Source organism: Scatophagus argus, chromosome 15 (genome assembly GCF_020382885.2).
Source record: "Scatophagus argus isolate fScaArg1 chromosome 15, fScaArg1.pri, whole genome shotgun sequence".
Taxonomy (NCBI): domain Eukaryota; kingdom Metazoa; phylum Chordata; class Actinopteri; family Scatophagidae; genus Scatophagus; species Scatophagus argus.
The window spans coordinates 13848617-13871635 of record NC_058507.1 but is presented as its reverse complement, the minus strand read 5'-3'; the positions used below and the strand labels follow the sequence as shown (position 1 = coordinate 13871635).

The following is a 23019-nucleotide window of genomic DNA, read 5'->3' as shown; positions in this document are numbered from 1 at the left end:
ACAGGGTTTCTCAACCATCAGCTCCTCTCCTGACCCTGGGTCAAAGCATGCACAAATCAAGTAACAGTGCTTTTTCCCCTTAACCCTCCTCCTGAGCATATGGAACAAGCAGATACACAAAGCTTCACTCAAAACAGATGCAAATCCACGTGCAAGTATACCTACAACAAATAAACAAAATCAAGCAGACCTTTGTTTCGAGCGAAGAACAATTACACTCATACACACAAGCACATGAGCACACTTCTGTAATCCACGCTATGATGCCATTGCAGTGAGAAGGTTTACTGCAGCACACACAGTCGGCATTCCTCACTGACAGCTATAAAAAAAGACCCTTTACAAAACCATGAGCAGCCATGAGATCAGGGAAATATTTGGACAGGCAACCCTGCATTCCTTTTTTTCTCCAGTCAAAAGATTACAGAAGTAGTAAACTCCATGTTGTTGGCTAAGACACCAAGTCAATTTGTGCCACTGTCGTCATGCAATATCTAAGTACAATAATAACACTGACTGGTATCTATGAAGCCATAACTGCATGGTAAGTGCAGTGGAGCCAGTTAGGCCAAATGAAATTGAGCATGATGTGGGAGAAAGGAACTTAATGAGGCGGAACTGAGGACAGAACCAGAAAACCTCAGTGGAACCCAAACAAGAAGCAGATAAATTAAGACTGCATGTTGAGGAACAGACGTTGGCACCCACCAAGGATGGGCCACATAAGTTTAAAATGTTCTCAACAGAATGACACTAGTGTTTTATAACTAGGCTAAACGAAAATGTAACTTCATAGAGTGCTTTATCCAAATGAACAAAATAATCTTTTGAAGTTTTTATTTTACATATGTGAAAGGTTTGTCTGATGTACACAGCCGTATTTTGAGCTAAATGCTAATGCTCGCATACAAACATGCAAACACTGACAATGCTTACATGTTAATGTTTTGCAGATATAATTTATTTCCATCTTAACCACCTTAGTTTAGCTTGTTAACATGCCAACATTTGCTAATTAGGAGTCAACCTGAATTACAATGGAGTCTGATCGGAATGTCATTGTCATTGCTTTGTTCACAAAGTAAAGTTTTGTACAGGATAGAAAAATTAAACAATCATCAAAATTATTACAAATTGATGGAAATATTTTTGAAACACTTTGGTCTGGACAAATGTAGTGGACTGATCAGCTGACATCATGCTAGTCACGCTGCTGGCATAAGTAAAATAGGCTATACATATATGGTGCTAGTGCCAATACAATAACCGAGTTTTGAAGCCAATATAAAATCCATACTTTTGTCAATAGCTTAGTTTGAGGAATATAAAAGTCTTCTGAAAGACAAAAAACAAACCTCTCAAATGTTAAATGTTGTCTCAGCAAGAGCAACCGTATAAGAACCTTCCTGAATAAATAGTCTTAAAATGGTAAAAGTGTGGTTTATCAGAAACTGTCTGATCAAATAAGTCAATTTTATTAATTTAGGCTGAAATCACAAATTTGGATAACTTGGGGAAAAAAAAGAATCTGGCCAGATACACAGTTCCAAAAGCTGAAACAATTAGTCAATTACATGATAAGTCTATGGACAACAACTAAATTAGCAGCTCTTTTGATAAGCAATTATTCTCTTCAATCATTTTTTATGTTAAATTCATTTGTTGTTAAAAACTGAGTATATTTGGGGTCCAGACTGTTGGTCAGATAAAAGCAGTGATGTAAGAATCTCTGGAAACTCTCATGGACATTTTTACCTCATTTGTCACACTTATCAGACCAAAGAATCAATATATTAATCAGTCATGACAAATGTTTTGGTTGGAACCAACCCTCATCCTTGTCAGTATCCTCATGCTGATTCATATCGCTCAGCCCTACTCACTGGTGGTTGACTTTGACTCGCAGGCGTCTAAACTCACTGACTCCTCACGAGGTCGAGGCTGAGGTATTAGGTAGCACTAGGGATGTGTTGTCGATTTCCTTTATTAACACTGAGTCATAAGCCGCGGCTGCTGTTGTGTGTTTGTGCGAGGATCCCTCATCCAGTGCAGATGTGAGAGCCCACCCAGGGCCCGGTGAGCCCACTGACGCCCGTATTCATCAACAGCGTGTCACTTTTATGAGGTGGCTCTGTGGGAACCTGAGAAAGAGCCCCCCCACCCCTCTTCCTCCTCCCTCCTGCTCTACCTAGCGCCAGTCAGCCAGCCTCCTCTTTAGATGAAATTAAAGGAAAACTTCATTAAAGGCAAAGGTGCTGTCAGCTGCGGGGCCCTTTTGATCAATATTCCCCTCCAAGTTCAACGCCTTCATTACAGTGGTGTCACTCATGCACAAGAGGGTCCACTCACACGTACACACACATATACACACACCCGCGTGTCAGTTTAGTTCACTGGATAGAGATATCACTATATGGAGAGCCGAGGGCGGGGGTGAGAGGCCAGGACAGAAAGCGAGAGGCGCAGTAGTCCCTCAACGATTCTCTTGGCTTATAAACAGGAACATGAAACAGAACAGTTTGGAACGAGCCGCTGAGTTATAGTTTTGTCCAACGCAATCAACTTCCTAATTGTTTACAGTTTCCATTTTCCTGCGTCCGGCGTCTTTCACTTTCTCCTTTATGTGCTTTCATGATTTATTTTGGAAGTGGGAGCGTTACGGTATAAAGCAAACAATTCTGTTCGCTATCCAAACAAGACAAAAATAATCTATTTGCGTCGTTTGTCTGTTCCACCATCATTTTCCAATATGAAATGTTCCAGATATGATTTTTGCTCGGACAGCGAGCTCAGCGGCTGCCAGTGTGTCTTATGCCTATAAATCAGATGCCTCTCAGAAAACTCTTGGGAGTCTTCTTCACCAAACATGGCAGATAAGACTAATGGGAACTGCAGAGGAGGAAACACAGGGCGCTCAGGCTTACAGTATGCTGCACATTATGGGTGTGCAGAAATCCACTGCTGTTTCTGCATGGGCATCTTGTTTATAGGTCTTTAAGGCAGATTGCAATAGGGCTAGTATTGTGAACAGGTGTATAAATATATAAAATATTGCAAATATAAAATTGAGCTCAACCCTGCAAAATAAATTACACCAACAATCCCTGTCTAGTCATGACTGGTTTCCAGAAATCTTATCAGCTGGTGCTAGTAAATGTATACAACCATACAAACAAGAAGCATTAGTGCTATCACATACCAGCTATTTTATTTATATGAAACATGCTAAATAACACTGTTGTGTGACATTTGCATCCATAACACTTGGCTCTCTCCCTTATTGAAGGATAAAATCTATGGGAAATCATAAATATTTTTCTTCCAAACATTTAAAATTTTAAATGCATTTTGGTTTGGGGTTATGAAAGGTTGGTCACCTACCTTTTCTGTGCTGCATTGAGTCGGTCCTCTTCAGCTGAGTGCTCCTTTTGAGCTGTAAAAAAGGAGGAAATATTGGATTAAGATTGATCATGTGGCAGATTATGGGGCTTTTGGTGACATTTATTTCGACTGACAGCCACTGAGAACTGATAACAGAAATGTCCAGAGGGGGCGCTGTATTCATTAGCTGTCCTTAGGATTGTCAGTTGAAGAGAAAAGAAGAAGAAGAAGAAGACGCTCTCTGGGTTGAGATGTCACTGATGCAGTGAGCATGTTATCGAAGTGACAGTTAAGCACATTGTAAAGTTTGACGCGCTTCTGTGCTCAAGCAAGAGAGTGTGAGCCTGTGACGCCTGGAGTTGGGATGGGGAGTGGTGGTCTGTTTGCGGAGGTGTGTACGTGCGTGTGTGTTGACATGCATGTTCATGTTGTAAGCAGAGCTGAAGCAGGGGTGCAGGGTTGAGCGGAGAGTCTTGGGAACTGGAGGCTCCTGTGGACTCCTGCCATGTAAAAGTGTCTAAATGCAAGGCAGATGTGTGGAGCGGGCCAGGCTGAGGTGCAAGAATTTATCTAGGGCCAGAGAGTGCCTGTGATCTCAGATTTATTGCATTTTTCCAGATTCATCCTTTTTACAATGATGGGGGACCTTTCCTACTTGAAGATTTAAGAGCGGGAAGTCTCCCAAAAATTGTTCAAAGGCAGGTTTGGGGGTCTTTTGGGAGAAGCTGAGCTTAAGCCTCTGACCAACCAATCCTTTTACTTTTACTTCTTACTTTTTTTTTTTTTTTTTTACATGTATGTTGGCAAGGGGGCTGAGGTAAACCTAATGAAGGGAGGTTGTGGCCATGTCTGGGACAGAGTGGGGGAAGAGTAGAGGGGCTGTGACCAATGGCGTTAGTCTCAGTGGGGGTCAGGCTGGCGCCTGAGGTACCCCTCTGGTGCGACTGTGCAGAGGTGGCACTAGAGCTGAGAGGCAGGGGGAGTGAGAGAGAGAGAGAGAGAGAGAGAGAGGAAGAGGGGGAGAGAGGGAGAGAGTGGCCCAGAGAGAAAGGATGTGTGAAGTTTCTCTTCCTCCGCTCCCTGTGTAAACATGAAACCAGTAGTCGCTAACTAGAAAGTTATGAGATGTGCATGCTGAGAGGGACAATAAATTAGGGCTTTAAAACTCCGACACACTTTTCCAAACTGCTGCTATACCGAGCAGCAAGGTAACAAAGAGATGGAAAGCAGTGTAAGAGGGATGCTGAGGAGTGTGACGATTTCTACAAAGCATCCCCCCTTGTTCAACAGCACCACCTCCATTTGAACACAGGTTATCTGTAAAATCCACTTGGTCTGCGTAATTCACCTGAGCGAGTGGAATTTTTGTTGCTGGGGTCAGACTCACTGACAAAAAGGATGTGATGATACACATGTATTTCCTTAGAGAGCCAGTGGAATGAGGCTTGCACAAGCTGAGATTAAAAGCAGGAATTTGTTTTCAATTAGTCATGGCTTGTATTCAACATGAAAAATATGCCAGTCAGAGTATCCCCAGAGGTTTCAAAGAGCTCCTATTAAAAAGGGAAACAAAAAAGGTGGCTGATTAGATGTTGAAACCACCACAGTCTGATCTGTGAAACTTTTTCCAAAAAAATAAAAAGGTTGTGTCTCGACAGAGAGAGAAATAAACTGTGGGGAAGATTTTAAGCACAAAAGGGAGGGAATCAGTGAACCAGATCAGCTTAACATGACATAAAATACAAGAATAAAGACAAACACTTCAGAGTGGTCAGGAGGACTTTGCTAAAAAGCAGAGAGAAACCACTGATGGGACAAGCAAAGGAACAGCCTTACATGAGAATGGATCACTGGGTTCAGAGGTGTCCCCTGTTAGAGATCACACAGGCAAGTCTAAGAGGCAGAGCGCAGGGCGTTTGGGTTCACCTGCGGGCCCTGCTGTGAGCTCCTCCACAGGCTGGGTTACGGGTCAGCGCGACTCAGAAACACAACTCTCAGCACAAATTCTTTTTCTGTTGATTCACTGGTATACTTTGATCCTCTCGTATGAGCAAGAGATTATACTGAACAGCATGCATTTTGAGGCTTCTAATGATGCATTTCTCAGCATTTGTTTCTTACCAGTTAATTTCACTATCTGAAATCATGTGTCAGACACATGCATCTGTGGGCAGCCTCCCGAGCGTTTACCTGTGTGAGAAATTCACTCATTCGCTGATGAGTCAAATTTTAAGAGCCTGTGACGCTCTTTGATGTGAGAGCTGTTGCTTTGTTTTGCCTTTTGAAGTCATGGAATCATCATGAACAATGATTACACAGCGCCAAAGCACGGGCAACACGGCTCGAGGAATTCTGTTTATGAAAGAAAGGTTTACAAGTATCCCACTGGAAAGTTTATGTTCAAGATGTGCCTTCGCAAACTGATGCCATTTTGCAGCCAGTGGCAACCGCACCGGTTTCAAATATTCGGTGATACTCAGCAAAGCTCAAGGAGGGCTTTGGCTCTCAGAAGCAGTCAAGGTAGATAAACTAACTAGAACAATGTCATGGCACATTTCTCTTTCAAGAATACAGACTTGTCAGGCAACAACACACATCTTTTCAGGAATTCTAATGCAAATATGGACTCAAAAATGCAGCTACAATCCCTGTGTGAGATTCCTCATCTGTTGCTTTTATGACGGAGTGTTTCACCACTCCATGAAGTAACTCAGGGGATTGAGAATTCTTCTAATGAAGACTAGTCCTTATGTGACAGGGACACTCCTCCGTCACTAAGACTCGGAAAAGATGTTTCAGAGACATACCGCATCGAAACATAAGTGATTGTACTTAAAGGATTGTGTCACCCAAATTACAAAATATCTTTTCTCACTTGTGAGAGTGGTGTCTAGCCATGCGGATTTTCCCCAGATATCCACCTCTCAGATTTCTGCCTCCACATCAATGTAATGGAGGTGAACACTTTCGTTTGTGCTGCTCACAGCTTTGATTAATTACATTTAAACCCTTCAACAGACGGCCCGTCTGGTCGCATTACTGAAATGTGTCCAGATTGTCGCATGTCACATCCATCTCGCTGTCTTTCTTTCTCCTCGCCTGCAATTAATAAATGCAAAATCCAAAAATTAAAGTAAAAAAAAAAAACAAAAAAAAAAACTCGAAGAGTCCAGGGATCTTTATGTGCACAATTTTTGTAGTGAGTATTTTTTGGCAGAAAAAAGTTCCACTGACAACTGTTCACAGAGATTTTTGTATTTTTTGGAGTAGCACGGTGAGCTCCGATTTCCTTCTGCTCTCTCGTGGCACAAAGGTATTTAATTCTCTTGAAAGGCCTGTGTTCTGATATTAAATCAAACTCTACAGGCAAACTGGATTTTATCAACAGCTTGTGCACAAAATGTGAGAAGATTGTTGCTCAAAGGCATGAACAGAAAGCCTTTGGGACAGAGACTGCAAGCATGTGGATTCTAAACTGCCCAACTGCCCACATTTATTGTTTATCCAGGCACAACTGAATCAAGTGATGTGACAGTGGGAGAAAGAGATGGAGAAATCTGTAGCGAACTGAGATGCCTTAATGACATTCACTCGGATGCAGAGGAGGGTTTGTGTATAATAAAGCTTCGGTGAATCAAACGTAGGGCAGCATATGGGTCTCTAATAGCCAGCGCAGACCACCACTTTAACGATATGAGTGTCATAACTCAGGGAAATGTGTACACAGCCACCTTCATTAATTATCTCACCAAAGCATGCTCTACTCCTTGCTTCGTGCAGAACAAATGTAAGGTTGAAAGGGAATTAGATGTGGGGGGATTCAATGCAACTTTTTTCCTTGGCAGGCACTACAACTACATTAAACTGTGAGAGGGAGGAGAGCAGGACCAGTGCTCGGGCCAGAAAGGGGACAGACAGCAAGATGAGATCAGAGTGTGTTGGAGAAGCTCTGCTCCTGTCCCGGTGGTCCCCAGATCTGATCCGCTGAGGCCGGCCAGTCTTTACAAGGCCGCAGTCAGAGATGTCCTGCCAGCTTTATGGCAGTTGAGAGTACATGAGAACCATGTTAGAGGCAATGTGATCCCTTCTACAGGCCTGTAGACTCCTGTCCTCATGCTGTCTTACAGCACACTGAGACGCCCCCTCCCAGCAAGAACAAAAAGACACACGCACGCACTAAGAGGGAGATTCTGCTCTACTCCGGTGACCGTCTGACATGGCAAAAAAACATAATTATACCTTCCTCTTTTTAAAAAGAGCCCATGCTGTGTGTCTCAGTGAAGATGAGGTTTTTCTAGCTCTGTAAGACGGTTTTCATGACTATCTCCTTGGCTGTAAATCCTCTCCCCAAATAAATATTTCATCTTTGAAGATGCTGCCAATTTTCTTTGGGGTCCTTCACCACTTCACATGAGACAGGGCAGCTTATGAGCAGAGCTAATGGCTGACATCAGTGCATCACTGTGTATTATTTGGTAGGAGTGGGAGAAGATTTAATAGCTTCTGTCCTCTCTTGATTGACACAACTCTAATTATTTCAGACGGAAGAGATAAAAGGAGGAGGTAAAAGTTACACATGCAGTACCTGTGTTTTTTGGGGGCAGCATATGGAACAATCTGTGGTTTATTACATTTTCCTAAAGTGAGAATGAGTGACATCTTCATTTTTAGTTATATTTTTTGCTTTTTTCTGGGATCATTGCTAAGTTGTTTTTCCACAGTGTTTTGTTTCTACATCCTGCTCATTGATTCCTGTGTGCATGAAGATTTTTCCTAAAAATGTAAATATATGAAAATGTTTCATCAACTAGACAAAAGCTACACAACTAAAGTGGCATTTATTTACATAAATTCACACAATTTACGTTAACATATATTTCAATAAAGAAAAGCAAATACAACAAAACAAAGAGCAAAACTGATATATATTTTTAAACCATAATGAATACAGTTTTGCCCCTGATAAAAATCTTTCCTTGACTCACCAGCAGAGATAAATCCTTCCATCTTCTCCTTGAAGGGCTGGAGGTTTTCCTCAGACGAGTTAGCACACACCTTCTGCACGTCCTTCTCGCAAGCTGGCAGACAGATCAGAAAAGAGAACAGAGGGAAATGATGAATGGAATAACAGGCGGAAATGCCTCTCGAAGTCATCTATGGATATGAAACAATTAAAAACCAATAAAACACATGGTGTTGCTAAAGACTGGGAAATTAGGGTAAGCAAAACATGGCGAGGAGGGAGACCTGATCACTTGAAGATGTTCATTAAAAGTAAAAGGCACTAAAATATCACATCTAACCTCACAGTACTTCTAACAAAAGCATTTGTGTTATATAATCAGCATCATTATTTTCTCCCTCAATTTCCCCCTCTCTCCTTCAATTTTCTTTTTTGCAAGATCTATTAAGAAAAGCAATTTTACACTTAAAATACACATACTTCATGACTAACTAAATATCCCACAATGGAAAGCCACAGACACACTCTCCTTGTTAAATGAATAGAAGATGACATCTGTACTGGGAGGGGAGACAAATTTGGGTTTAACACAAAAACTGAAAAGGAAATTTCTTTCCTCTTAAAAGTATATTCAATTTAAATTTTTCTACATTTCGGGTATTCCCCTTCTTCTTGATCCACTCGTTTCAACTATTGGTGGAGAGCATTCCGTGGTTTACAAATCAGTAACACTTGAATGTTGTTTTACATGTTGTTGCTGTTTCTGATGTCTTAATATTGTACATGTGAGTGCAGCAGATGTGTTTGCTGTTTGTGGACGGGTTTTCCGTGTGGCGCCAAATGACCCAACTCACACGAGCTCAAAGGAAACAGCCGTGACTGAGCGTGTTCCAGCCGAACCTTCCCCATTTCCTCTCAACTGTAAGCCTGGGTTAACATACGCACACAGACGCCTGGTCAAAGAACTTTGGCACATTCCTCCAACCTGTAAGTCATTAATGGCTGCAATAAATACCTTCACTTGCTTATGACTGCATAGCTAAGTAGTTCTGCAACACAACAAGAGCATTAACAGGTCTGGCCGATGTCTCACTTCACTGCATCGCCGCTTTAAGATCCGAGTTTGCCTCTTACATGTTTGCACGTGGAGCCGCTGCACCTGCAGCTCCGTAAACTCAGTCTATTACATCTTTTATTTATTGGATATCTTTATAAATCAGACAGGAAACACGACGTCTGAGCATTAAAATTGAGGGGTAACTACGTACAGCCTTGCAGACTGGATTCCAGCACTCCTTTTTTTAAAAATATGTTGATGGTGAGAGCCAGTAAATAAGAAACAGAAATCAGCAACCATACAAACATAACCAAAATATCCTGTTTGGACAAACCACGTTTCCTTACCAGAAATCCCCCAACTCAAAAAGACCCATTAAAACAGTGTTCAAAACAGCAAGTCTACAATTTAGAGGCGGCTCTCTTCCAAATGCGGTCCAGACAGCAAAGGCCACAAAGAGGAAGCCCACAAAAACACAGCAGCTGTAAAGAATAAAAACTAAAAGCTTGTGTTTGAGACATCGTCTTGGAGTGATAATACATGTTTTATAGCAACACATTCAAAAGGAAGATTCTCTTGTTCTTAAGTGTCTGACGCCATGTGTCAGGTTAGAGAGAAGAACGTATAGGCCTATGATTAAAATACTGGTTACAAATAATGCAAAAAATGTGTGTCAGCAGTGGATGTTAATGTGTTGCTCTTTTGTGTGACGAGCTAATGGGATAAATGCTCCGTGATGTTTTTAGGGCTTGCTTTTTTTTTTTTTTCCAAGTATTTTAAAATCAAATATTTAAAAATATGCTTGATTTAAAATAATTGCACAAAATTTCTGCTTTGATGGTCTGCCTAAATATAAAGATAATAAAATAACATATATATATATATATATATATATATATATATATATATAATATATATATATATATATATATATATATATATATATATTTAATAATAAATAATATATAATATTGACTAAATGCCATATAATTCCTAGCAAGGGTTTAGAAATAAAAAAAATAAAAAAAAGACACCCACACAAGTCCATGGATCTACTCACAAAGAACCAAAAAAGTAATTAACTACTACTTTCTAAATACTGAATAGAGCCGTTGATATTAATGTAAAAGTGTAAAAGTAACATTAATATTTGATTGTTTTAGAAAATTAAAAACTTAAAAATTTTACAAAGAATAACTGACATCTTGAGTTCATATTATAAGACAAAGTAATGAGTGAAATAACTACAAAAATATTAATGGAATAGTCAGTGGTAGTTTTGTCTTACATTTTCATAATTTGAGATAAGCACAACCATTTACCAACATTTTTTGATGTAAAGTTCATATTTTGATTAAATTATAAGTGAATTACATAGTTGATAAAAATTAAATTACCATTCTGATAGATATCAAAATGACCATTAAAACTTGTCAGACATTTCAATATGTCATATAAGAAAATCATCCATTGCCTTGATTAATGTAACATATGTTAAGTAAACTGATCTGTGTTGACAAATCAATCATGTTACTGGTATCTAATTCATATTGTATCACTCCTGCTGTTAGCTGTACAAAAGCTTCTCTGTCTGTGACATCAGTTTGTCCCATCAGGCTCGCTGCCCATAGGACCAGTCCTTACAGCATTTCCACTGTTACTGCAAGAGGATAACCAATGAGACTCAGCATCCAGTGGACTCAGCATCTCTGGAACTGGGCTGCTAATGTATTCTCCATCAAACTAAGAGGACTGCGAAAGCAAACAACAACATGCTACACTGTGGGAATAAACAGAGCGAATATCCCGAGGAGCTTAATACTTGATTCCAGAGGAATCATCGCCCGAGCATTCATATATCCGAACGGGAGAGAGCAGACTTGCTATTGCATAATATGAGGTAATATTGCAACAAGCTGCGGTGGCGAAAACAGGAAGAAAAACAAACAAGAAAAGCGAGACTTCTGCTCCAGGGTTTACACTGTGTGGTTAGCAAAATGGGTGACTTTGATGTCAATATGCACTTATGATTTGAACGCAGTAAGCAAGAGCCCCCAACTGCAGCTACCAGGAAATCACAGCACACCAAGACAATGCACGGCTGTGCTAAGGAAAATTAATGCAAAGCACCACAAGACGAGGGGGAACTAGCTGTTTGATGAATGTTTCTGTTTCAGTAATGTGGCCATAACGCGCCTCCGCCTCCTTCTCTCTGCAGCTCTGGATCATTATTCAACAGGGACGGAGCAAACTAGCAGACAGAGAGACACATGATAATACACAGGTGATTCCATTTTTTTGGCAAATTGTTAAAAAAGACAAAGCTGAATTACAGATCCAAATAATACAATAATTCATTTCAAATATTGTTCAGTTCTACAAATTCCTGAATGTAAAATCAGATGGTGAACCTCCTAAGCCCTGTTTTTGGACGTACTTTGGAGATTACTTTACTTTTTTCACCTTTCATCAGAGGTTAAACCAGTACAATGCTCCAGCCCAGGCATATTCTGGTTATCTATTCCTGGAAACTGAATTCTCTCCCTGATCCCCAATTATCCTCAAACCCAGCAGACTGTCAGATTCCAGCTCCTTCTTGAAGGGGATGAAGCCAAATATTCCCCCCTTGGTGAGTCCAGCCAGGAGCATACCTCAGTAGAGAAGGGAGAGACTCCTTAGTACTCTTCATAAATCAACCTGTATCCAACTCTTATACTAATTTTATTCCAGCAGAATACCATGCTGACACAGAGACATCAGGCTGGACTTTGAATATGAGGTGGAGCATTAATCCTTGTTAAAATCTGGAAGCACAGAGCATCAAAATCATTCTGGAGCTGTCTGATGACAGACGGGTTAATGCTATGATTAGGCTAATAGTCATACTGGCAAAATAAAAAGCTCTTTTATTGCACATGCTATATAAAAACACCTTTGATGAAAATTTTTATAAAATATTTCACAGATTTTGACAAATTTGATTCATAATTGAGACACACTCAGTTTGGAGTTTTCTTGAATTGGCATTTTCAACAAATCAGCGACAAAAAATGTGACATTCAGGCGACTGTACTTCACCACACTGACTTCGCACATGCTTTTGCGAGCAGAGCCTCTGTCGTAAAACGGAGCTCAGACTAAAGGCCCTGCCTGAACCTGACATTAAAGGCCATTTAAAATCAGAACACTGTCTGATTTGCCACAGTGATGAATGCCTAACCCGGGCCAGGCCTTCAGTGAAACACTAAACTCCCCTGAGCGGCAAATGAGCTCTGACTGTTTCTTTTTATTTGATCGGTAGCGTCCCTGCCTCTCTGTCCAGTCCAATTACACGGCAGTTAAAGGGATCTTTATGTAGGTACCCACTAGTCAGACAGTTTGATCGGTGAATACTTATGATAGACCTGAAGCTCAGTAGAACTCTGTAGATTGTTTCTGTTGTTTACATGCTGGGTCCCAGAGCTAACTGCACCACTATACATACTTTGAGATAGAAGAGAAGATATTTGTCTTTGCTGGAGCTAAGAGTCCTACAGTAGGTTTAGGTCTTCGTGGCCTCCCACTCATCCCTCTCCCCCTGAGAGGAGCACAGAGAGAGGTCATCACCCTCTCCCCAAACAGGAAGCCCCATCAAAAGAGGATCATGTTTCTGCACAAGCCAGTGAAGGAGAGGGCAGCCAAGCTGGACGGCAAACTGCTCCTGAGCATCACCAATGACAAGACGCTGCACACGTGCGCACACACACACACACGCACACACATCACATCTGCGAACACACTAATGCGTCAAATTAAATACAGTATGTTTAGTTTTGTTTGAGTCACTCATTGATGCACACAGAGAGATTCTGTCTCAGCTAGGAGAGATTAATTTCTGACTGCTAGCACCAAGCCTCTTGACCTATGACCCAAGCCTGGAGGGCAAGACACCGCAGTCGCCACCTCAGGATCAGGTGAGCGGTGGGCAGCCCAGCTCGTCTCAGTCAGACAATAGTGAGCAAGCCAAAGTGTGATTCAGTGTTAGGCTCTTGGTGTCAGACACAATTCACAATGTGGATGGAAGTGATCTGTGTTAGCTTCATAATTAAGACCACTTGCTTTCTTTAGGCTGGTTTATAATAGCCGGGCATAAATATTTATTCCTGGCGGCTGGAGAGGATAAAAATGGTGGGAGTCAGAGGTGGAGCTCACCAAACATCCAAAATCCAACACTCGCCCTGTGATGCTAATACCCCCAAGGACTACTGTGCCAGACTGTGCTGTAGCAGAGATCAAATACGAGGGCCCTTATGTTGCATTTATTGTCTTCAGGTCTTCCATTTTTCCTAATAAATGAGTGACAGCTTGAGGTGGGTCTGGGTACTTCAGTAGACTCTTTGTATTTTTCCCCCGGGTCACAGAGGAGAGGGCTTTAACAGCGATCTAAAAAAGGTAGGGGAGAGCTGCAGAGGATATCTAATTGCTTTCATATGCCGTATTATTGGTTGATTTAAATAACCACAGACACCAGGGGCACTGGGGGGCATCGCCTTTAACCTCCACATGGCCCTAGCCAAGACTGACTGGCTGGCTGGCCGGCTGGGTTGCTGAGTAGCTTGGCGCCCATGACACTTTGAGCGCAAAATTGTGTTTGCGTATTTGCCGATTATCACACTTCAAGTGCTCAAGAGCAAAGAAATGTAGATACTTCTTTGGGTGTCACTGGTCCTGAAGCAGGAGAGGTTATGATGACACAATATGCAATGTTTGGAAACTTGGAAAAGCCACCTTAGGCCACGGGTGCTCTTGAACACATCTACAACCCCTTTCTACACAGGGCGGGATGTTCACTTATGTACATTTAAAATACTCTGAGTGATTTACAACGAAACAAAGATGGCCCAAGCAATAAAATGCAATGCGGTGTGCAATTTAAGCTTTAAAAACAACAGAAAAAAAAATTTATGCACTTGTATAAGAGGGCATGTCCTACCAGTCAGATCTTTCTTCAGCTTCCTGATGTCCTTGGTAAGATCCTCAAACTTCACCTGAGCGGCCTGGAAAAAATCCTGAGGCTCCAGCAGAGGAAACACACTCTTTTCTGTCCCAGCATGCTGGAACAGGGTAGCAAACATAAAAGTGTATTACTGTTGAGTAACAGATGTGTTAAGAGTGTAAAACTTTGTGAATTTGATTGCCTGTACTTTACCTTGTCAAAATTACGCAGATAGTATAAAACAACATAATCCACCAGATTCATTCGACTGTCCTGAGGAAGGAAACGATGGATGATTAAGCTAATATCTACCAGGAACTTTTTATGACTGGGTGTAAAATTATGTGGTGTGTTACCCTGCTCTTAACGTCCTTTAGTTTGGGGAGGATCTCGAGTCCAAAGCCATCTGCCTGACCTCTTGTCCTGTTTCCTCCGTTCATGTAGTTCCCAAAGGCCAGAACGACACCCAATACATCTCGCAAACGATTACACTCTAACAGATTCTGACACACACACACAGCCATTGGGTTAGCAAACCTTCACGCAATTTAATGTCACCTTTATGAAGCAGTGTTTGTTGACATGATCTTCTTACTTTGCAGACATTCGAGATGATGTCCACCTTGCGACGGATAGAGGAGATGGTATCAAGGAACACTGACTGGAAGATGATGCAGTGGGCTCGGCCCGCAAAGTCAGGAATCTGGGAGAGCTCATAAAGAAACCTGGAAAACAAAAGGAAAGGAGGAGGAGGAGGAGTAGGTGGAACAGAATGGGGTGTGATGTGTTATGACAGAATTAAACAAAATGTCTCACAGGAAGAACTATTTTGGGGCCTTGGCAGGCCATGCTTTCCCCATGCAGGCCGGCTGAGTCAATGTTGCTGTTCACAGGCAGACAGGCAGCTGATAGTCATGAGCGGTGCTGCTCGGCTGGGTTTGAAAGGTCCACGGGGTCGGGTGGAGGGAACGCAGCGAGCGGCACACAGGGATTGATCAAAGGTAGCTCTGGCCTGATACGGGACGACTTATGTAAACAGTGCCGTGTCAGAGGGGAATGGAGTGGTAACATCCTGTGTGATTAGGCCCTGCTGATGGGGGGAGACACTGAGTAGAGATGACTCTAGCAGGCATAGTGACAGCTCTGGTCAAACATGGATATAGGGAGGCCGAGCTGAGCGGCACCGTTCCAGGCCTCGTTACCTGACCTGGACTATTTAACCTTGACGGAACTATCAAACTACTGAAGCAATGTCCATTAATGCATATTAATAACACACACAAAGTTAATGTAAAAAAATAAAGGCTTTGAGGGAACAGACAAATGATGCACAAAATGTGTAAATGCTAGCCACGTTTACCAAAAGACCATGTTCACATTTTGGCTTGTTTCAGCAATAATTAAATCTTCTTAATCACTGCTGAACTAATTAAGTGTTTAGTGAACAAAAATGACCAATGACCCTTGAGTCCAAATCAATAAATCAATCCAAATCAATCAAACAAAAAAAGTTCCTCTGCCAAGGAGGTCATATTTTTGGTCCGGTGGAAGGATGTAGCATGAGCCAAGAAAGAACCCATTAAATTTTGTAGCGGATCAAAATCACGAGGTGGATACACAAATTTATTTTTTTATGCTGGCAGAATGAACAGGATTCAGTTGTGGGTTGACCCCTCCTCCCCAGCTCGGGGGAGAAAGCTGAAGAGAGGGAGCGGCATTTGCTTCCCTGATTCTGAGCAGCGAATCAGAGAAATAAACATTATTTTTGAGATTGTTTCACGGCAGTTAAGCTCTAAAGCGCAAATAAACATGCCCACACTTCCACAGAACCCCACATGAAGTCGCCACATTGGTGGATTTTGTGAGAATTCAGGCAGAGTGCATGCAGCTCTTTATACACGCATGATACAGGCAGAGCAGAGGGACGGAGACAGCGATGTGCTATTCGCCTTGACACAGGTATGTGCTCTCAAATGCCTGTCTAGTTATTACTAGAATTTTTGAATTAAAATTAGAATTTTAGGTCATTTTTCATTAATTGAGGAGATCTGTGAAATCAGAAATCCATCTAAATTAGTTTTATTTACCTAAATGAATAGGTGAAATATCAGGAAAATATATAAGGATAGCACTGAACTCAATACCAGAAAGGACCTTCATTTCTCTAATAAATCTAGGCAAGTTTTTCATGATTTATGAATGTATCATTTTCTTTGAGGTGATCTTACTGTTCAGGTTTGTCCAAAAATTTAACTTCATCTTCTTTAGAATTCTCATAATGTCTCGTTATCTTGTCCATCTCATCACTGGTGGCCCTCTATAAAGACACACAACACAAGGTCCAAAGTCAAGATGTACAATATACACTATCAGTACAGCTAAATGTTTTCACCAAGAGGATGACATGTAAATATATATAATAGTAGTTAGTGCAGTGTTGCAATTTTAAATGCTGCAAAAAAAAAAAAATATTTACACTGATACTACTACATAGTACTGTAAAACTAATGTGTGGTAATATAAATAGGGTTTTCTCTAGTTACTTTAAAGCTGTCAGATTTTACAGCCTTATGTTTCTGCATTTTTTATTACCTTAGACAGACAGCTCCTTTGTACTTACATTTTCATATAAAGCCTCAATGGTCTCCAGATCCACCACAGAGTTGTCCACAGTAAGAACAGCTGGAACAGTAAAGATATTCACGGTAATCAGTCAGCATTATAAATGGATAAATGTCTTAGCCAGAACATGCTGCCTTTAAAGTACTGCCAGTGCTTGAACAAACTTGCTTTTGCAACTAGGGATTTTAACTCATGATAGCACCCCAATGTTATTCAACTGTGTCAAACTATATGAAAGACATATTTTATAGTGTAGGACAATGAAACAGGGCAATATTAGACCAAAACCAGGTTGCCACTTGTGTCTATTTGCCTCTACACTACACCGACAACCAAAACTCAGTTGAATTCAGTTCAATTCATTTAAGTACCATGTAGTTGAATTATACACCTAATTTAAAGTATTGGTTTGAGGTGGTTAAGTTGTAAGTGTGGCAAGGCTTTGGTGGCAGATATATGTCACGCAGACTGAGTCTAAGACCACAGATTTCCTTTCCCCTGGAGAAAGAAGACTGGGGAATGAAGCCCTTCATTGCAGAAAAACAGAAAGTCTGAGACTGCTTAACCCTTGAGCCCACATCTAGAACTACCACATCCGACTGTAATGATTTTTAGAGTGAGGCAGGAGGAGCCAAGCGTGAAACAGAAGATGCAGGAGGAGGTAAAAGGAACAGGCAGAAGAGAAAGTGGTAAACAAATGTTGGCAGAGATCATGCTTTAGACCTGAAAGAACTGAGAAATGCTATAACAAAGAATTGCATATTTGAATATAAAAAAAGAATTGCAGACATTTCTCGACCACCGTCGCCTGCATGTGCGCATGTTTGTCATGCTTGACTCACACAGTAAAGAAAGTGTGTAGGAAACAGAGAATGTAGAGGACGCCACAAAAAGAGAAAGTGACTCCTGTTCTGTGTCTGAGAGGTGTCACAGGTTTATAGCTTAGTGGGGGAGGAGGGGATGACACCATGGGAGGGATGGCTCCAGTGGTGCTGGATCAGCTGACCGTTGTCTGGTTGGTGTCAGCTGAGGAGGGCTGCACAGCACCCACTCCTCTCAAATCAGAAAAAAAAATCCACAAGACTAAGCACACATAGGAACCGCTGTAATGACAACTACACTCTAACCAGTGAAAGGTTTAGCTACAAGTATCAAAAGCTGTCTAAAACTAAAATCTGGGCCTGAAATACTGTAAGAGTTTAAGTTTGCTAAGAGTGACCAAGAAAGACGATTACAGGAAGACTTTAAATAGCACAATGTAGAGAAAAGCAAACTGATTTCAGTGCAGTTCAACACAATGCCAAATTTAGCTTAAGTCTGCTAACATTAGCATTAGCTTCTTAAAATGATCATTCAAGCAAAACTGGATACATTTTTTGGTCAAATAAGAGTCACTGTGGCCACTGGTGACAACTGCATAATAACAGTAAATTGTGAAATGTTTTGTAACACAGGCACAATGTCAGTTAGCAAAACCTAACAAAGGTTTGCTAACATCAGCGATCATAAACTACTGTACATGCCAGCAGTCAAACAAATAAGAAGAATTAGAGCATTTCAATTGAGGAGGAACGTGATCATTTATGTTTAAAATTAGCTATACCCTTGCTTTAAAAATTCTTGTCTTTCTAAATTTGTTTTCAGGTAGAGTTTATGGCAAAGTAAATAAATATATTAGTAATATGTATCATGTATCGCACTGGCATAGCTAAATGTAATGATTTTAACCAGGCGACCCTAGTCTTTTCGATCATACACTGCTTCCAGCTAACAAGGTAATACTTTGCATTCTGGTTCCCAGCTGTTCCTGTTGCAGAGAAGCTGTCAATGTGGTCCCGATGTCTGGATCAGAGAGAACGCTGGAGGTCCATTTCCTACATCTTATTAGAGTGGATTATTCAGTCCCTCAGCCATGCAGCCGTCAATCACACACCAAAGGGGGGCCTGCTCCAGTGTGCACAGGAGCACTCTGATCCAAGGGGAGCCGGATATCTCTCCACACCAGCAGATCAAAGCCTGCCTGCCAACCGCCTCACACCCTCTCCTTCCACTTTTCACTCATCGACTTTGGTGTGGAAGGGCATGTGTGGTGTGTGAACATGTGTACGTGTGTGTGTGTGTGTGTGTGGTGAAGTGGTGTGTGGGGGAGAGCCTCCCTTTGCCCTTGAACCATGGTGGCCCTTGAGGTCCCCTAGTCACTCCAGCGGGTGCAGTTGACCCCCTCTCTCTATGAACCAGAGCACTACCTTCGCTCCTTGCCTGCCTCTCTCTCTCTCTCACTCTCTCTCTCTTCCTCCCTCCCTAGTAGTTCTAATTACATTACATGTCCCATGTCCTTTTAATTTGGCAACAAAAGGGGAGGCAAGCAGGCGAGGCCAGGGACGAGAGCCCTTAGAAGTGCTTATTAAGGTGCTGTCCTTCATTGTCAGATTCAAATTGTTAATTTCACATACACCTCCCATTAAAGCACAAGGAAGCAGCCTCACGCTGGGTGTGAGCAGGCCTTTTTTTACCAAACCACCTCTGCAAACTGACACTGGAACAGAGAGAGAAGGACTGAAGGGAAAGGGAAAAAAAAAATCTAAACAAAATGGGCGTCCTGGTGTTATGTGCTGTTTGGCTTGTGTTTGAGGTGGTTTTATGTGGTAGCGCAGTGTCTGCTAACTGTGGAAGGTGGTTTTGTACATGCTTAGATCATTAGTGGGGTGTCAGTCCCATTAGGCTTGTGGAAACCGTCACTGGCTACAATAAACAGATCTGCTGGCCGCATGCTCAGACTAGCAGGCGGCAGGCACTCTCCGCCACAGTCCCAAGACAGGACCAATTCCTGGCCCATCTGCGCTGTCCCCAACACACATATTATATGTTTACACACACATACAGTCGCTTCAACACACACACGCACACACACACACACGCACACAAACACACGCGCGTCTGCATTTTTCCCTAACCAAGCATGTAATCAATCCATGGAGCTCTTCAAATAAAGGAGATGGCAATTTGATTTTAAGCGGCACATGAGAAATTTCAAGCAGCTGAGAGAGAAAAACTAAAAGGCTACTTTCATCCCAGTGTCGCTGTATTCACATTTTGCCAAATTGAGGCATTTTCTTTCCCTTCGTGGTAACTGGAAAAACCATCCGCGTTCCACTTGAAACAAAAATGAAACCAAAGAAAGTGTCCCTGGTTACAAATTAGCAGCTGTCAAGAGGTCGGAAATTATTGTCCGCTGCAGGGCTCGCTATCTCATCTCTAAAAATAACTCCATCTGCATTTCATCAGGAGTCATCCTCAATTTATAGTTAAATGGGACTGTAAATTCAGTTTATTACCATTGAATCTAAAGAAGAGATCCTTTCTTGAAAGAGATTAAGATGGTATCATAGCGTGCATGGGCTTCTAGACATGTTCACAGCAGTAAATAATTTTCACCTTGCTGAATGTCCTTCATCTCCAGATGCAGGCTCGAAATGAGGATACCAACAGCTTGCGAACGCTTCCCATCCAGCAGCTTGATAATCTGGGAAAAAAGAAATCAAATGATTTCATTAAGCTGCAAATGTATTAGTAAGATTCAATGTAAAATCCACAATATGCATTTCAGTTAATAAAGCTTAAATTGACTGTCTTATCTAACATCCTCATCTTATAAAACATGACACCAAATAATATCTTAGACTTCGTCAATCCTATGTTTCTCATCAGTTCATTTAAAACAATGATGTAAAACCAACTGAGGAACAGATGGAGAGTAAAAAGTTTTTTGCAATGAGAGGCTGGGTAAAAATCACTTAATCGCTTCCCCAGCTGTGGAAGCAGATGATAGATGATGAGAGAGGCAGAGCGCTTGAAGCCCAAGGTAGTCTAAGTAGCCTGGAAATCATCTGGATTGACCCGAGCGACCAGACTAATCAACACACGCTGTCATAACCCAGCATCATGATGCAAACGACTGGGAAATACGCAACACGCACAAGTAGCCAGGACACACTTTGTCAAGTTAAATCAACGAGGAGAGCAAAGTTAGACAGACAAGCACCTCCTCCAATTTACCAAAGAACATGTGTGAGATATAATCAAAAAATATCAAGTAGCAGTGAAAGTACAAAGGCAAAAGTGGCACCATAAAAGGACAGTCTAGAAGAGCAAGGCAAGGAGAAGCAGGGCTTTTTATAACAAACTATAAATTCACAGGATTTTTATTTGTGCCTACACATGGTCACAATTACTTATGACTGAATTAGCCGTAAAGCCAGAGAGAGTTTTGGCAAGGTAAAGCCCCGCTCTAAAAGTTAATGTGTCAGGCTTCTTCATTAGGTATTATGGCGTTGTCGGCTACTGGGCTGTCCAGTGGGAGCTGCAGAGCAGAAGCCTTAGAAGTGGGTATTGCATTACAGGGCGTTAGTGGGTGCCATGCTGCTTCCAGCTCTATTACCTGGATCACTGGGGATCTCCCACTCTAAGGACTTGAGACGGCTGAGTACCAGGCTTTCCCAACACCTCTAATTAACCACTTTGGACGGGCCACACTAAAAGCAGCCCAGGGACCCTTCCCCGCTCACTGTGGCTGCAGAACTGGCCAATTAGCCTAAACAGTTATGTTAATGGGAAAAGACAACTGATGCTGGATGCTTGCCTTCAGACACGCAAACAGCTTAGCTATGCGAAGGGAACTACGTGATGCTGATGCTGAGACAGGTAAACACGAATAGCTAATGGCTCCCTCCTGTGGACAAAAAGAGACCGGAAGGCACTCAAAGCTTTCACTTAACACTGCTGAGGAGACTTGGATAACACAGACAGGTCAAAAGGAAGGAAGAGAAGAAGAGGAAGAAGAAGCTGAAGAACAGAGACGGAGAGAGAGAGAGAGAGAGAGAAAGCGAGCAGCATATGAAAATATACAAAATGATGGAAGGGGACATTGGGAGTGTCAGCAGCTTGAGACGGAGCAGGTGGCTGATGTTAGGAGAGGTGGGTAGGGTGATGCAGGTTCAGAGCCGACCGGATAGTTTACACAGCCACGGCTGAGCGGCCAGCCTGCTCTGTGGTGACTGTCTGTCTGACTATCTGTCTGGAATCACCCAGGCAGATGTTACAATAACAACTGGATCAAGACTTCCCATCAATAACCACCTACGATACACTCAACAACCCCAGTCTCACCCAGTGGTGTTAGTCTTACGCCCACTCTCCCACGTCATAGCCAGAGCTTCAAATATGTCTTTAATAAACGCACTATGATTGCTCGTAAGTAATTCCCATAAACCGGTTAAAGCTGCTGTTTGTTTAAGAAGTTCTGCCATGTATAAACTTGATAGATGTTTGATTTATGTGGACATAGGAAATTACCGCTTTGGTGTTTACTGTTACTGATACTGCACATTTGCACACATACAAAGCACAGCACATTTAGCTACATCATCTTCGTCCACCCCCCACCCCCCATTAAGCCCTCAAATCAAGAATGCACCGACATGTCCATCCTCTCTGCTCCCCCCACTCCTATAGGTACTCTGTCTTCATTGCCTTCCCCAGCCAGTGGAGTGAAGCCACATGCCTGCAATTATACCCCTGGTCCAGTCAACTCCGGTCTGCTCGGGCGGGAGAGCTCTCTTCCATGTCATCTCCTCTGCTTTGATATGCTAATCAGCAGAGGGAGAAGGGCTCCAGAGTAAACAAGAGCTTTGATTTTTCTATGGCACACATGATAAAGATTAACTTACTCATGTAGGCATCGGCTGCATCCCCGGACTTTCAACTTTTGGCGTGTGGAGTTGTTCGAAAACGGGGAAGTGGCTCAAATGCATAATGTACACACACATTCCATTCCCTCACACTCATCTCCTCTCACCGTACAGAGCGCCGCAAGGCTGTGGCGTTAGCATGATCTGGCAACACTTTCTGAGCAAGTGCATAATGACTCGTGAGGACGTGCCGTCATCACACACGTGCGATCAAGCAGGCAGACACACACACACACACACACAGAAACAAACAAATGTTGGCTTGTACACAGAT

The 23019-nt window shown here is 42.1% G+C and overlaps 1 protein-coding gene across 6 annotated transcripts in view; it reads right to left on the bottom strand.

The window, feature by feature from the left end:
* LOC124071702 (formin-1-like) overlaps nucleotides 1–23019 on the bottom strand; it is a 53429-nt gene that overhangs the window by 5687 nt on the left and 24723 nt on the right. For all 6 annotated transcript variants that reach the window (XM_046412481.1, XM_046412477.1, XM_046412482.1 and 3 more), the window contains 9 exons: nucleotides 20434–20521; nucleotides 16997–17058; nucleotides 16605–16693; nucleotides 14972–15101; nucleotides 14733–14879; nucleotides 14590–14649; nucleotides 14374–14494; nucleotides 8367–8459; nucleotides 3382–3433 (listed from right to left, as the gene is read on the bottom strand). In XM_046412481.1, coding sequence (XP_046268437.1) covers nucleotides 3382–3433; nucleotides 8367–8459; nucleotides 14374–14494; nucleotides 14590–14649; nucleotides 14733–14879; nucleotides 14972–15101; nucleotides 16605–16693; nucleotides 16997–17058; nucleotides 20434–20521 — 842 coding nt within the window. The remainder of the gene's footprint in view (nucleotides 1–3381; nucleotides 3434–8366; nucleotides 8460–14373; nucleotides 14495–14589; nucleotides 14650–14732; nucleotides 14880–14971; nucleotides 15102–16604; nucleotides 16694–16996; nucleotides 17059–20433; nucleotides 20522–23019) is intronic.